A 14,650-nucleotide genomic window follows, 5' to 3' on the forward strand; every position below is an offset into this window, starting at 1 on the left:
CCAAAGGTGTTATTGTAGCTTCCAGAAGTGCTCTATTTACTCTGAATTAACTCCTAACACAGCAGAAAAACAAAAAACAAATACAGAATGTGAATTTAATTAGCACAAATTTATTTCTGTTGAGTAGTAAAATTCCCTGGTGTTTTCTCTGATTCTCTTAATGTTTTATTCACAGGAAGGAATAAAATCTTTTCATCTATAAATTGGAAGCTAAATCAAAAACAAAATGAAGCGAATAAAGCGTCTGTCCTCCATTAGTAACAGATCGACATTTGTTCCAGAATTAGATAATAAAAAAAGACAATTTATTTCATCAGTGTCACCTAATCCAAAGGAAAAACGTAATGCAAAATTAGTGCCGGATAAAATTGAACCAATGGTCCTGTGTTCTCCACCAACAGGAGAATCCATTGTAAGATATGCTTTGCCCATTCCATCGAGTAAGACAAGGGAGTTAATAGCGGAAGATGAAATGATCAGGAAAACTGCCAAACATCTGAGTATGGTAAGACACTTGTTGATTCCTGTGTCAGGGGTTCCCAATACCACCCCCAGGTTTGATGATTCGCTGGAAGGACTAACAAGACTCAGCATATAGTCATAATGACAACTAAGATTATTATAGGGACAGGATACAAATCAAAACCAACAAAAGGAAATAGCACATGAGTTGAAGTCTGGAGGACATCTGGTGCAAGCTTCCAAGAGTACTCTCTCTTTGGAGTCACACAAGACACCCTTATTCTTCCACATTGGATTGTGACAACACTTGTGAAACTTTGTCTACCAGGAAAGCTTATTAGAGATTCAGTGCCCAATTTTTTTTATTGGGTGCTGGTCAAGTCTGTATTATCTGCATAGTACAAAACAAACCAAAACAAAAAAACCCATTGCTGTTGAGTCAATTCTGACAGAGTAGAACTGCCCCATAGGGTTTCCAGGGAGCGCCTGGTGGATTCGAACTGCTGACCTTTTGGTTAGCAGCCATAGCTCTTAGCCACTACGCCACTAGGGTTTCCCTCTGAATAGTATATACCAAAAATTCCAGACTCTCAGAAGGAAAGCAAGGATTCAGCATAAACCACATTATTTGTACAAACAATGTAGACACAGTGAACTATTCTTATCAGTTCTGGGAATGGTTAGAACACTTCTGAAATCCAAGTTCCCAGATGGCAGACGAAGGCCAACCTTGCAGCCAGGCCTTTCTAAGGATAACAGTCTCATGTCTGCTACGTTAACTCTTCTCTGCTCCTTAGAAACTAGTTCTTAATTTTGAACTTTTTTTGCACAATGAGCCAGAATTGAGTTGTACTGAGTACCAAGGGAGAACAGTGAGTAAGCACATAAATATAAAAAGAATGTAGTTTGTCAAACTTTCAAAACATGTTATCTCAAAGTTTGAGGGTTTAGCTGAGGGAATTTTCTTTTAAAATGTATTGTTTTCTAGTCTCCATTTATTTTCCTATTCTTTTTAGAGGAGAAAGTATAATCAGTCATAATTTGAGAAAAACTTTGGTAGTAAGTGGAGTTGATGCTTCAACCATTCATGGACAGGCCCACTCCATTTTAGATACCTGTCAACACAGAAATAGAGTTAGAAGGCATCTCTGTATTACTAAGGCATAGGGTCAAAGACTGTTGCTCACACCTTCTGTTTCATGGGAGATTAGATGAGAATATGAGAATTAGAAAAGTAAAGTTTATGACACTGGCAGAAAAAGGTCTTACTGATGAGGAGGTCCTGCTGTGCTTGATTATCACTTACAGTTACTATAACTAATGTTAAACTATGAAGGTACTAACTTGCTTTGATTTTTGGTAGGTTGTTTCTAGTTTGGAAGAAGCCTATGGAGTTGACACTGAACCCAGAAAAAAATCAGCTGTGAAGACTGACAGTGAAGAACTATCGTTCTCTGTAAGTTTGTTTAACCCTAATGTAGAGACGTTAGTACCAAAAAGGGCTAAGATTTTCTTTTGGGGTCTATTTATGTTCTCAGAATGAATTCCCCATGCATGGAAACAATCCTTTTAGGAAACTTGAAAGTAGTGTACTGATTTTTCCATGCTCTGCCAACTATCTTAAAGTTTAAGGCATGTCCAGATTTTGAACCTACTTTTAATGCTAAAGCCTCTTCTATTTAATTTTTAAGCTTGTTGTTGGCTGTTGCTTTGAGAAGTATATTGATTACCATGTTAAGAAAACATTCTTCCATTCCTAGTTTGCTAAATAAAAAAACAAAACAATAAAGGTTATTGAGTTTTAACAAATGCCTTGATTGTGTATGTTGAAGTAATATAACTGTTGAGATGATTATATGGTTTTTCTCCTTCAACCTATTGATGAAATTATTTTAACATATTTTAAAATCTTCACCGTTACTTTCATACATGTTTACACATGGAGTATTAATCTTTTATTATACAATTAGCTTTGTTAGTTAGAGACTGAGTTTGGCTCCATTTAATGGAAAACCCAAATAAGTTTAAAGAAGACAGGTTTTTATTTTTTCTCACCTAATAGGGAAACCCTGGTGGCGTAGTGGTTAAGTTCTACAGCTGCCAACCAAAGGGTTGGCAGTTCGAATCCACCAGGTGCTCCTTGGAAACTCTATGGGGCAGTTCTATTCTGTCCTATAGGGTCGCTCTGAGTCGGAATCGACTCGACGGCACTGGGTTCTGGGTTAATAAGAAATCTGTAATTAGGAAATCTAGAACTGTTTCAGGGACTAAGGGATGTGAGGACCAATGTCTCTGCAATTCTTTTGGTAATTCCTTCATTATTGATCATAAGATGTCTGCAGCAGACCAGCTAGCTTGTCTACGGTTTTGATAGGAGCAAAAACAAAGGGCAGAGGAATGATACAACTTGGTCTGAACCGTCTTTTTAAAAACTGAATTACTTTATTTTACATAAAGAAATATATTTTGATGAGTATTGACAAATGTATACAGTTTCATATCCCACACTTGAATCAAAATATAGAACATTTCCATTACCTCAGAGAGGTTTTTTGTGCCCGTTTTCAGTCAATTTGCAGCCTGCTTCTGACACAAGACAACCACCATTATGACATCTGTGACCATAGGTTAGGTCCACCTTCAACCCCATTTTAACCATTTTAAGTGTACAGTTCCGTGGCTGAAGTATATTCACATTACCACTGTCTAGTCACAGAAATTTTCTATCATCCCAAACAGAAACTGTGTACCCATTAAGCAGTGACTCCTATTTGCACTTTTCCTCAGGCTCTGGTAACCTCTATTCTACTTTCTGTCTCTATAAATTTGCCTGTTCTAGATACCTCATGTAAGTGGAGTCATAAAATCGTTGTCCTTTTGTGTCTGGCTTATTTCACATAGCATAATGTTTTAAATGTTATGCATGTTGTAGTGTGATCAGAGCTTCATTCTTTACAGCTAAATAATATTCTATTGGTTGTTTATCCATTCCTCTGCCGATGGACACTTTCAGCTATAGTGAATAATGCTGCTGTTAACATTGGTGCACAAATATCTGTTTGAGTCCCTGATTTTGATTCTTTTGGATATGTACCTAGGAGTGGAATTGCTGGGTCATATGGTGGTTTTTTTTTTTTTTTATGGTAATTCTATATTTTATATTTTGAGGAACTGGCAAACTGTTTTCCACAGTGGCTGTATCATTTTAAATTCTTACTGGCAATGAATAAGAGTTCCATTTTCTCCATATCCTTGTCAACAGTTGTTATTTTTCATTTGTTTATAATTGGCATTCTGGTGGGTCTGAAGTGGTATCTCATTGTCATTTTGACTTTCATTTCCCTAACGACTAATGATGTCGAACATATTTTTCATGTGCTTCTTGTCCATTTTCATATCTTCTTTGGAGAATTGTCTTCAAGTCCTTTGTTCATTTTTAAATTGGATTATTTGTTTTTTATTGTTGAGGTGTAAGAGTTCTTCATAATATATTCTGGCCATTAATCCTTTATCCGATATATGATTTGATTTTTTTCTTCCATTTTGTGGGTTGCTTTTTTTAATTTCATGATAGTCCTCTTTGATCCACAGAATTTTTTTTTTCATTTTAGTGATGTATATTTGTCTATGTTTTCTTTTCTTGTCTGTGCTTTTGGCATCATATTGAAGAAACCATTGCCAAATTCAAGGTCTTGAAGCTCTATCCCTATATTTTATTAAGATAATTATAGCATTAGCTTTTAAATTTAGATCATTAGTCCATTTTGAATAATTTTTGTATGTGGTGTAAGGTAAGGGTCCGACTTCCTTATTTTGCATGTGCATGCTCAATTTTTTCAGTGCCATTTGTTGAAAAGACTATCCTTTCCCCATTGACTGGTACTGGCATCCTTGTCAAAACGAATTGACCAATGTATTTGAGGATTTGTTTTTGGACTCTCACTTCCATTCTGTTTGTCTATATGTCTCTCCTACGCCAGTAACATGCTGTTTTGAATACGGTAGCTTTGTAGTAAGTTTTGAAATAGAGATATGTTAGCTCTTCAAGTTTGTTCTTTTTCAAGCTTGTTCTGGCTCTTCAGTCTGCCTGCAATTCCATGTGAATTAGAATATTGACTTTTCCATCTCCGTAAGAAAATCTGTTGGAATTTTGATAGGGATTGCATTGAATCTGTAGATCACTTTTGGTAGTATTGTCACTTAGCAAAATTAAGTCTTCTAAACAATGAACACAGGATGCCTTTCCATTTATTCAGGTCTCTTTTAATTTGTTTCAGCAGCGTTTTGTAGTTTTCAGTGTAGATGCCTTTCACTTTGTTAAATTTATTCCTAAGTATTGTTTTTGATGCTATTGTAAGTGGAATTTTTGTCTTAATTTCTTTTTGGATTGTTCATTACTAGTGTATAGAACTGTGGCTGGTATATTTTGGTGTTGATTTTGTAACCTGCAACTTTGCTGAACTTGTTTATTAGTTCTAAGGTTTTTTTTTTGAAGTGCTTAAGGGTTTTCTACACATAAGACCATGCCATCTGTGAACAGAGATAATTCTACTTCTTCCTTTCCAATTTGGGTGCATTTTATTTTTCTTGCCAAATTTCTTTGGCTGTAACTTTTAGTACTGTGTGGAACAGATGTGAGAAAGTGGGCATCCTTGTCTTCTTCCTGATCTTATAGGAAAAGCTTTTAGTCTCTTGCCGTTAAGTATATTACCCATGAGTTTTTCATAGATGGTCTTTGTCACATTAAGGAAAGTACCCTTCTGTGATGTCAACTTGGCTAGGTCATGATTTTCAGTGGTTTGGCAGATATTATGTAATCATCCTCCATTTTGTGATCTGACATGACAGGCCAATCAGTTGAAAGGGGATTTTCCTTGGGGGTGTGTCCTGCATCCAATATATATGGATGTTCTGGCAAAGCTTGCTTTCTCTCGATTCTGCATTCGACTTGTCAGCCTCTGACTTCCGGATGTGAGCCAGCAGTCTGCTGCCTAACCTGCAGATTTTGGGATTTGCCAGCCCCCGCATGGTGAACTAGCAGCCTTCCCCCTGACTGGCCGATTTTGTGATCGCGTCAGTCCCTGTACCCATGTTAAGTAGATGCCTCCAGCCTGACCCGTGAATTTGGGACTTGCCAGCCTCCACAAATGCACGAGCCATTTTCTTGAAATAAATCTCTGTAGGTTTACACATGTGCTTTGCTGGTTTTGCTCTTTTAGAGAACTCATACTAAGACAGACACCATCCATCTTTATCTTATGGTGCATATTTATCATAAAAGAATGTTAAATTTCATCAAATTCTTTTTCTGCATCAATTGAAATGATCATGTGATTCTGTTCCTTCCTTCTATTCATGTGGGTGTGTTACATGGATTGATTTTTGTGTGTTGAACCACCACTGCATTCTGAAGATAATTTTCCTTGGTCCTTTTAATATGCTGGTGAGTTTGGTTTGCTAATATTTGGTGGAGGATTTTTTTGCATCTATATTAACAGTGGATATTGGCTTGTAGTTCTTCTTTCCTGTAGTTTCTTTGCCTGGTATTGGTATCAGGGTAACGCTGACACAGAATGAGTTACAGAGTGTTTCCTCCTCTTCTGTTTTTTGGAAAAGGGTTTGCAAAGGATTGATAACCATTCTTCTTCCAATATTTAGTAGAGTTCACCAGTCTGCTCATGGACTTTTTTGTTGTTGTTGCTAGGAGGTTTTTGATTTCTGATTCACTTTCTTTATTTGTGATAAGTCTGTTCAGATTTTCTATTTATTCTTGATTCAGTTTAGGTATTTTGAATATTTCTAGGAATTTGTCCATTTTCTATTGTTTCGTCAAATTTGGTGGTGTGTAACTTTTCATAATATTGTCTTATATTCCTTTTTATTTATGTAAATTTATTGGTAATATTCCCACTTTCATTTCTGATTTTAGTTGTTTGCATCATCTCTTTTTTCTTAGTCAATCTAGTTGAAAGTTTGTCAATTTTGTTGATCTTTTCAAAGCAACAGCTTTTAATTTTGTTGATTCTCTCTATTGTTTTAGTATTCCCTGTTTCATTAATCTCTGCTCCAATCTTTATTATTTCCCTTCTGCTAGTTTTGGGTTTAGTTTGCTCTTCTTTTTCTAATTCCTCAAGGTGTACACTTAATTTTTGATTTGATATTTTTCTTTTGTGTGTGTGTGTGTAGGCATTTATAGCTACAAATTTTCCTCTGAGCACTCTATTCACTGCTCTCTATGTGTTTTGGTATGTTATATAATTTTTTATTCACCAGTAAGTATTTTCTCATTTCACCTGTGATTTCTTCTTTGGCTCTGTATTCCTTTGACACAAAGAGGTTTATGAGTGTCTTGGATGGTCTGCCAGGTGTGGCACGACGAAGCAAGACTTGCACAGGAAGGCTAAAAGACATATAGAATTTATCACTCACAAGTCTCAGAAAGGAAAGCACTCTGAGACCTGTGACACAGGACCAGGGACAAGGTAATAATAAGTTAGAATTGTAGGAGGGGGCTTATGTATGGCAAGCAGGGTAGGGTTAGCCTTCTTGGGGACTGAGCATTTTGAATAGTTCTGCAGGGTCAAGGGCATAAGGGCTGTCCTTAGCTGTTGAGTACCTGGCCCTGAGGCAATTAGGATGGGTGCAAAGTGGCCCATGAGTAGGAGAACCTGATAAGGGGAGTGATTGGAGAGTGGAATTCATCAGCTGCTCAAGAAAGGGAATAAACTGGCCTCTAGCCAAGGCCTCAAAACTCAATCAAGACAGCGTTTAAAGAGAATGATATTACAGACCCATTGGCTATTTGAGAGTATGTTGTTTAATTTCCACATATTTGTGAATTTCCAGTTTTTCTTCTGTTGCTGATTTCTACCTTCATTCCATTGTGGTTGGAGAAGATACTTTGTGTGATATCAATTGTTTTAAATTTATTATGACTTGTTTTGTGATCTAACCTGTGGTATATCCTGGAGTATGTTACATGTGCACTAGAAAAGAATGTGTATTCTATTGTTGGGTGGAATGTTGTATATATGTCTGTTAGGTCTAGTTGGTTTATGTTATTTTTCAGGTCCTCTACTTCCTTATTGATCTTCTATCTGCTTGATCCATCTATTACTGAGAGTGGGGTATTGAAGTGTCCAATATTATTATAAAACTTGATTTATTCCTTCGGTTTTGTCTATTTGCTTCATATGTTTTGGGGCTTGATTGTTAGATATATATGTTTATAATTGTTACGTCTTCTTGATGTATTGAACCTTTTGTTAATAAATAATGTCCTTCTTTGATTCTTGTAAACTTTTTTGACTTAAAGTCTATTTTGTCTGACAATAATACAGCCACACTAACTCTCTTTTTATTACTATTGGCATGGGATGCCTTTTCCTACCCTTTTTTGACCTCTTTCTGTCCTTGTAGACGGCATATAGGTGGATCATAGTCATCATCTTTTTTTAAATCCATTTGGCCAATCTCTGCCTTTCAATTGGAACGCGAACCCCTTTACATTTAAAGTAATTACTGATTAGGAAGGATTTAGCTATTTGTTTTCTGTATGTCTTAAATGTTTTTTCTTGTTGCTGTTGTTTAGTTCCTTCAAATATACACATAGAAGTATTCTTTTATGTATTTATTATATTTTTTAGGGTACCATTTTGATTCCCTTTGCCTTTGCCTTTCTGTATATTTTTAGTTATTAGTGGTTACCTTGGGAATTACAATTAACATCTTAAACTTATAACAACCTAGTTTGAATACCAACTTAGTTTCAATAGTGTACAAGCACTTTACTCCTATACATCTCTATCTTTTATCTTGTTATTGTCACAGATTACATTTTTATATATCATGTGCCTATTAAAATAGATTTATAATTATTGTTTTATGCATTTGCTTAGTAAATCATATAGAAAAAAGAGGGCTTACCAGACCATGAGTACAATAATACAGACTTTTATATTTACCCCATGTAGTCATCTTTACTAGTGTTCTTTATTTGTTCTATGACTTTGAGTTATTTTCTAGTGTCCTTTCATTTCAGCCTGAAAGACTCACGTTAGCATTTCTTGTAGGGCAGATCTGTGGTAAGAAACTGCCTCAGCTTTTGGAAATCTCTTAATTTTTCATCATTCTTGAAGCATAGTTTTGCTAGATATAGAATTCTTGATTGACAGTTTTTTCTTTCAGGAATTTAAATGTGTCATCAAACTACCATCTAGCTTTCATCGCTTCTGATGAGAAATCAGTTTCTATTCTTATTGAGGAGTCACTTCTCTTTTGCTGCTCAAGATCATTTCTTTGTCTTTAGGTTTTTGACAATTCGACTATAAATGTTTCAGTGTGGATCTCTTGAGTTTATCCTGATCGGAGTTTGCTGAGCTTCTTGGATGTGTATATTCATGTCTTCCATCAGATTTGAGAAGTTTTGGCTATTATTTCATTAAGTATATTTTTCTGCCCCCTTTTTTTCTCTTCCCCTTCTGGGTCTCCCATAATTCATGTTTGTCCACTTGATAGTGTCACACAGGTCCCTTATGATATGTTCATTTTTCTTCATTCTTTTTTCCCTTTCTTTTCTGACTTGATAATTTCAATTGTTTTATCTGTAAGTTTGCTTATTCTTTTTTCTATCTACTCAAATATGCTGTTGAACCTCTTTAGCTCAGTTATTGTAATTTTGATTTTATCTCTGGGACCTGTACGTAATAAATTGTATATGTTTTCTGGCCTTCCTGCATGAAACTCACTTCTTTGTGCTGCGCCTGGCGGACCATTCCAAGACACCCACAAACCTTTTTGGGTCAAACTGAATACAGGATTGAAGAAGAAATCACAAGGGAAATTAGAAAATACTTAGGGATGGATGAAAAATTATTCAACATACTAAAACATGTAGGAAGCAGTGAAGGCAGTGCTCAGGGGGCAATTTATAGATGTGAATGACTACACTAAAAAAGAAGAAAGATACCAGTGGCTTGGGTGGACCAGTTATTATAATTTTCAGCTTCAGAATTTCTGTTTGGTTACTTTTTATAATTTCTGTCTCTGTACTAAGATTCTAATTTTGTTCATATGCCATTTTCCTGATTTACTTTAGTTCTTTGTCCATGATTTCCTTTAGCTCTTTGAGCATATTTAAGACAGTTGAGTTAATGTCTTTGACTAGTATTTCCAATGCCTGGACTTCCTTGGAGATCCCACTAACCAAAGGGATAGTTTCTGTAAAATTGTTTTTTCCCTGTGATTGGGGCATACATTCCTGTTTCTTGGTGTGCTTATAATTTTTTGTTGAGACCTGGGCATTGTGGGTATTATAATGTGGTAACTCTAGAAATCTGATTCTCCCACTACTCAGGGATTGCTAATTATTTTTTTGCTGAGGGCCACAGATATCTGTTTTAGACTTTTCCATATTATTTTTGCAAAGTATATTTCTTGCTGTATGTGGTCACTAAAGTTTCTGTTCCATTATCTCTGTGGTAATCCAGTGACTTAAATAAGGTTTCCTTAAATGTCTGTTTCCAAGAAGAGGGAAAAAAAAGACTTCTGTTCCTTTAAATCTTCCAATGGATTCTGTCGGGGAAACCCTTGCAGCCTGAGAGGGGCAAAACCAAGGCAAGTGTCTGTGCTTGTCCCACATACTTCTGCCAGATCAGCCCAAATTTTTAAAGGACAAACTCTTTGCTACTTACCTTGACACCAGCCAGTCATTCCAGGAACATGGGCTGGTATACCTACAGCCATGGTAGGGCTGAAGGATGGGGGAATGGTAGCTGGCTTACTTATGCTACCCTCTTACCAAAGAATAACAGTTTCTCACTTCAGCAAGTTCTCTCCTATTTGTTGTAAGTGTCCACATATGTTCCAGAGTTCTGAAGTAGTTGATTTCAATAGCTGTTTACAGCTCAATTGTTGCTTCAGTGTAGAGACCAAACTCTAGACCTTCCTACTCCTCCATCTTGCATGATGTCACTGCTACCATAAGTTAGTATTTTTCGTTTTATTATGCTTTAGATGAAGGTTTACAGAGCAAATTAGTTTCTCATTAAACAATTGATGTACACATTGTTTTGTGACATTCGTTGCCAACCCCATGATGTATTACCACTCTTCCCTTCTCGACCTTGGGTTCCCCACTGCCATCTTTCCTGTCCCCTCCTGCCTTCTAGTCCTTGCCCCTGGGTTGGTATGCCCATTTTGTCTTGTTTTATGGGCCTGTCTTCTAATCTTCGGATGAAAGGTGAACCTGAGGAGTGACTTCAGTATAGAGTTATGAGGGTGTCTGGGGGCCATATTCTCAGGGATTCTCCAGTCTGTCAGACCAGTAAGCCTGGTCTTTTTTTGTGAATTTGAATTTTGTGCTACATTTTTTTCCAGCTCTGTCTGGGACCCTCTATTGTTATCCCTGTGAGAGCAGTCGGTGGTGGTAGCAATGCACATTCTATTTTTGCCAGACTTAGTCTGGTGGAGGTGGTGGTGGTTGTGGTCCATTAGCCCTTTGGACTAATCTTTCTTTTGTGTCTTTGGTTTTCTTCATTCTCCCTTGCTCCAGACAGGGTGGGAGCAGTGGAGCATCTTGGATGGCCACTCACAAGCTTTTAAGAGCCCAGACACTACTCACTAAAGTAGGATGTAGAACATTTTCTTTACAAACTATGTTATGCCAGTTGAGCTAGATGTCCCCCGAGACCATGGTCCCCAGCCCTCAGTCTAGTAATTCAGTTCATCAGGGAGTTTGGATGTGTCTATGAAGCTTCCATGACCTTGCCTTGGTCAAGTTGTGCTGCCTTCCTCAGTATTGTGTACTGTCTTCCCCTTCACCAAAGTTACCACTTATCTATTGTCTATTTAGTGTTTTCCCTCCCCACGCCTCCCTTCCCTCTTAACCATCAAAGATTGTTTCTTTCTGTGTGTAGACCTTTTCAAGAGTTTTTATAATAGTGGTCTCATACAATATTTGTCCTTCTGTGATTGACTTTATTTCACTCAGCATAATGCCCTACAAATTCATCCACGTTGTGAAATGTTTCGCAGATTTGTCATTGTTCTTTATTATTGCATAATATTACATTGTGTTTATGTACATAGTTCGTTTATCCATTCATCTGTTGATGGGGGCTTAGGTGTTTCCATCTGTTTGCTATTGTGAATTATACTGCAGTGAACATGGATGTGCATATGTCTATTCATGTGATGGCTCTTATTTCTCTAGGATATATTCCTAAGAGTGGGATTGCTGGATTGTGTGGTATTTCTGTTTCTAGCTTTTTAATGAAGCACCATATTGTTTTCCAAAATGATTGTACCATTTTGCATTCCTGCCAGAAGTGCATAAGAGTTCCAATCTCCCCACAGCCCCTCCATCATTTGTAATTTTCTGTTTTTTTGATTTGTGCCAGTAATGTTGGGGTGAGATGGTATCTCATTGTATTTCGGATTTGCATTTCTCTAATGGCTAGTGATTGCAACCATTTCCTCATGTGTTTGTTAGCTGCTGGAATGTCTTCTCTATTGAGGTGTCTGTTCATAATCCTTTACCCATTTTTTAATTGGATCGTTTGTCTTTTTGTTGTAGAGGTGTTAGACTTTCATATAGATTTTAGAGATAAGACCTTTGTTGGATTTGTCATAGCCAAAATTTTTTCCCAGTCTGTATGTTCTCTTTTTACTCTTTTGGTGAAGTGTTTGATGAGCAGAAGTGTTTCATTTTTTAGAAGATCCCAGTTTTCTAGCTTATCTTCTGGTGTTTATGTATTGTTAGTTATGGCTTCTATCCTGTTATTGCCATGTATTAGGGCCTCTAACATTGATCTTTATAGTTTACAGTTTTGTATTTAGGTCTTTGATCCATTTTGAGTTAGTTTTTGTGTATGGTGTGAAGTATGGGTCCTGTTTCATTTTTTTTGCAGATGGACATCCAGTTTTGCCAGCATCATTTTTTAAAAAGACTGTCTTTTTCCCATTTGATGGACTTTGGGCCTTCGTTGAAGATCAGGTGACCATAAGTGGGTAGATTTACATCTGGGTTCTCAATTCTGTTCCGTTGGTCAGTGTGTCTGTAGTACTAGTACCAGGCTGTTTTGACTGCTGTAGCTGTATAGTAGGTTCTGAGGTCAGGTACTGTGAGTCCTCCTAATTTATTCTTCTTCTTCAATAGTGCTTTACTCATACAGGACCTCTTCCCTTGCTATATAAAGTTAATGATTAATTTTTCCATCTCATTAAAGAATGTTGTTGGTATTTGGATTGAGATTGCATTGTATTTGTAGATTCCTTGGGTAGAATTGATATTTTCACAATGTTGATTCTACCTACCCATGGTATGTTTTTCTGTTTATGAAGGTCTCTTTTGGTTTCTTGCAGTAGTGTTTTGCAGTTTTCTTTGTATAGGTCTTTTATGTTCCTGGTTAGATTTATTCCTAAGTATCTTTTTTTCAGGGACTATTATAAATAGTTTTATAAATAGTATTGCTTTCTTGATTTCCTTTATTGGTGTGTAGGAACCCAACTGATTTTTTTATGTTCATCTTGTGCCCTGCTACTCTGCTGAATCTTTCTTTAATTCCTGCAGTTTTCTTGTGGAGTCTTTTGGCTTTTCTACGTATAGTATCAAATCATCCACAAATAGGAACGGTGTTACTTCTTCCTTACCAGTTTTGATGCCCTTTATTTCTTGGCTTGCGTTATTGCTCTATCTGGGACTTCTAGCACAACGTTAAATAGGAGTGGTGCTAAATGGCATCCTTGTGTTGTTCCTGTTCTTAAGGCGAGTGTTTTCAGCCTCTCTCCATTAAGAATGATTTTGGCTGTTGGTTTCCTATAGATGCCCTTGGAATGTCCCCTATATACCTATTTTATTGAGATTTTTTTTTTTTTAATCAGAAATGGGTGTTAGAGTTTATCCAATGACTTTTCTGTATCGATTGAGATGATCATGTGATTTTTTCTTTAGTTTTACTTATTTGGTGTATTATGTTAATTGATTTTCTAATGTTGAACCATCTTTGTGTACCTGGTGTGAATCCCACTTGGTTGTGGTGTATTATATTCTTGATATGATCCTGAATTCTACTGCTAGTTTTTTGTTGAGAATTTTTGCAAGTATGTTCATGAGAGACACTGATACGTAATTTTCTTTTTTTGGTATCTTTGCCTGGTTTCGGTATCAGGGTTATGCTGTCTTCATCAAATGAATTTGGAAGTATCCTTTCCTTTTCTATATTCTGAAATAGTTTGAGTAGTACTCGTGTAAGCTCTTCTCTGAATGTTTGATAGAATTCTCCAGTGAAGCCATCTGGGCCAGGGTTTTTTTTGTTGGGAGTTTTTTTTTTTTTTAATTACTTTTTATTACCTTTTCAGCCTCTTCTCTTGTTATGGGTCTGCTGAGATTTTCAGCCTCAGTCTGTGCTAACTTAGATAGATAGTGTGTTTCTAGAAATTGTCCATTTCCTCTAGGTTTTCAAATTTGTTGTAGTATGGTTTTTCATAGTGCTCTTTTATGATCCTTTTTATTTTATTTGGGTCTGTTGTAATGTTCCCCATGACGTTTCTTATTAGGCTTATTTGTGTCCTCTCCTGTTTTTCTTTTGCCAGTTTAGCCAGTGGTTTGTCAATTCTTTTAAAGAGCCAACTTTTGGTTTTGTTGATTCTTTCAATTGTTTTTCTGTTCTCTATTTCATATATTTCTGTTCTTGTTTTTACTATCTTCTTTTCTTCTGGTGGCTGTGTGCTTCTTTTGCTGTTGTCTTTCTATTTGTTCAAGTTGTATAACTAATGTTTTGATTTTCTCCCTTTCTTTTTTTTTGATGTGTGCATCTATTGTTATAAATTGACCTCTGAGCACTGCCTTTGCTTTCTCTCAAAGGTTTTGGTATGATGTGTTTTCATTCTTATTTGATTCTAGGAATATTTTTATTCCATGTTTGATTTCTTCTGTTACTCAGTGGTTTTTAAGCAAGGTTTTATTCAGTTTCTCTGTATTTGATTTTTTTCCCTTGCTTTTCCTGTTTTTGAATTATACTTCTATGGCATTGTGAACAGCGAATATGCCTTGTATTATGTTAATGTTTTGGATTTTGTTGAGGGTTGCTTTGTGGCCTACGATGCAGTCTATTCTGGAAACCATTTCACGTGGACTGGAAAAGAATGTGTACTTTGCTGCTGTTGGGTGGAGTGTTTTATTGTTCTC

At 36.4% G+C, this 14,650-nt stretch overlaps 1 protein-coding gene across 1 annotated transcript in view; it reads left to right on the top strand.

The window, feature by feature from the left end:
* The first annotated feature begins 226 nt into the window (after positions 1–226).
* Positions 227–14,650, top strand: part of CCDC7 (coiled-coil domain containing 7) — a 422,824-nt gene continuing 408,400 nt past the window's right edge. The window contains exons 1-2 of the mRNA XM_049881615.1: positions 227–505; positions 1,826–1,918. Of these exons, the coding sequence (XP_049737572.1) occupies positions 227–505; positions 1,826–1,918 (372 nt within the window). The remainder of the gene's footprint in view (positions 506–1,825; positions 1,919–14,650) is intronic.

Source organism: Elephas maximus, chromosome 4 (genome assembly GCF_024166365.1).
Source record: "Elephas maximus indicus isolate mEleMax1 chromosome 4, mEleMax1 primary haplotype, whole genome shotgun sequence".
In the NCBI taxonomy this organism is placed as follows: domain Eukaryota; kingdom Metazoa; phylum Chordata; class Mammalia; order Proboscidea; family Elephantidae; genus Elephas; species Elephas maximus.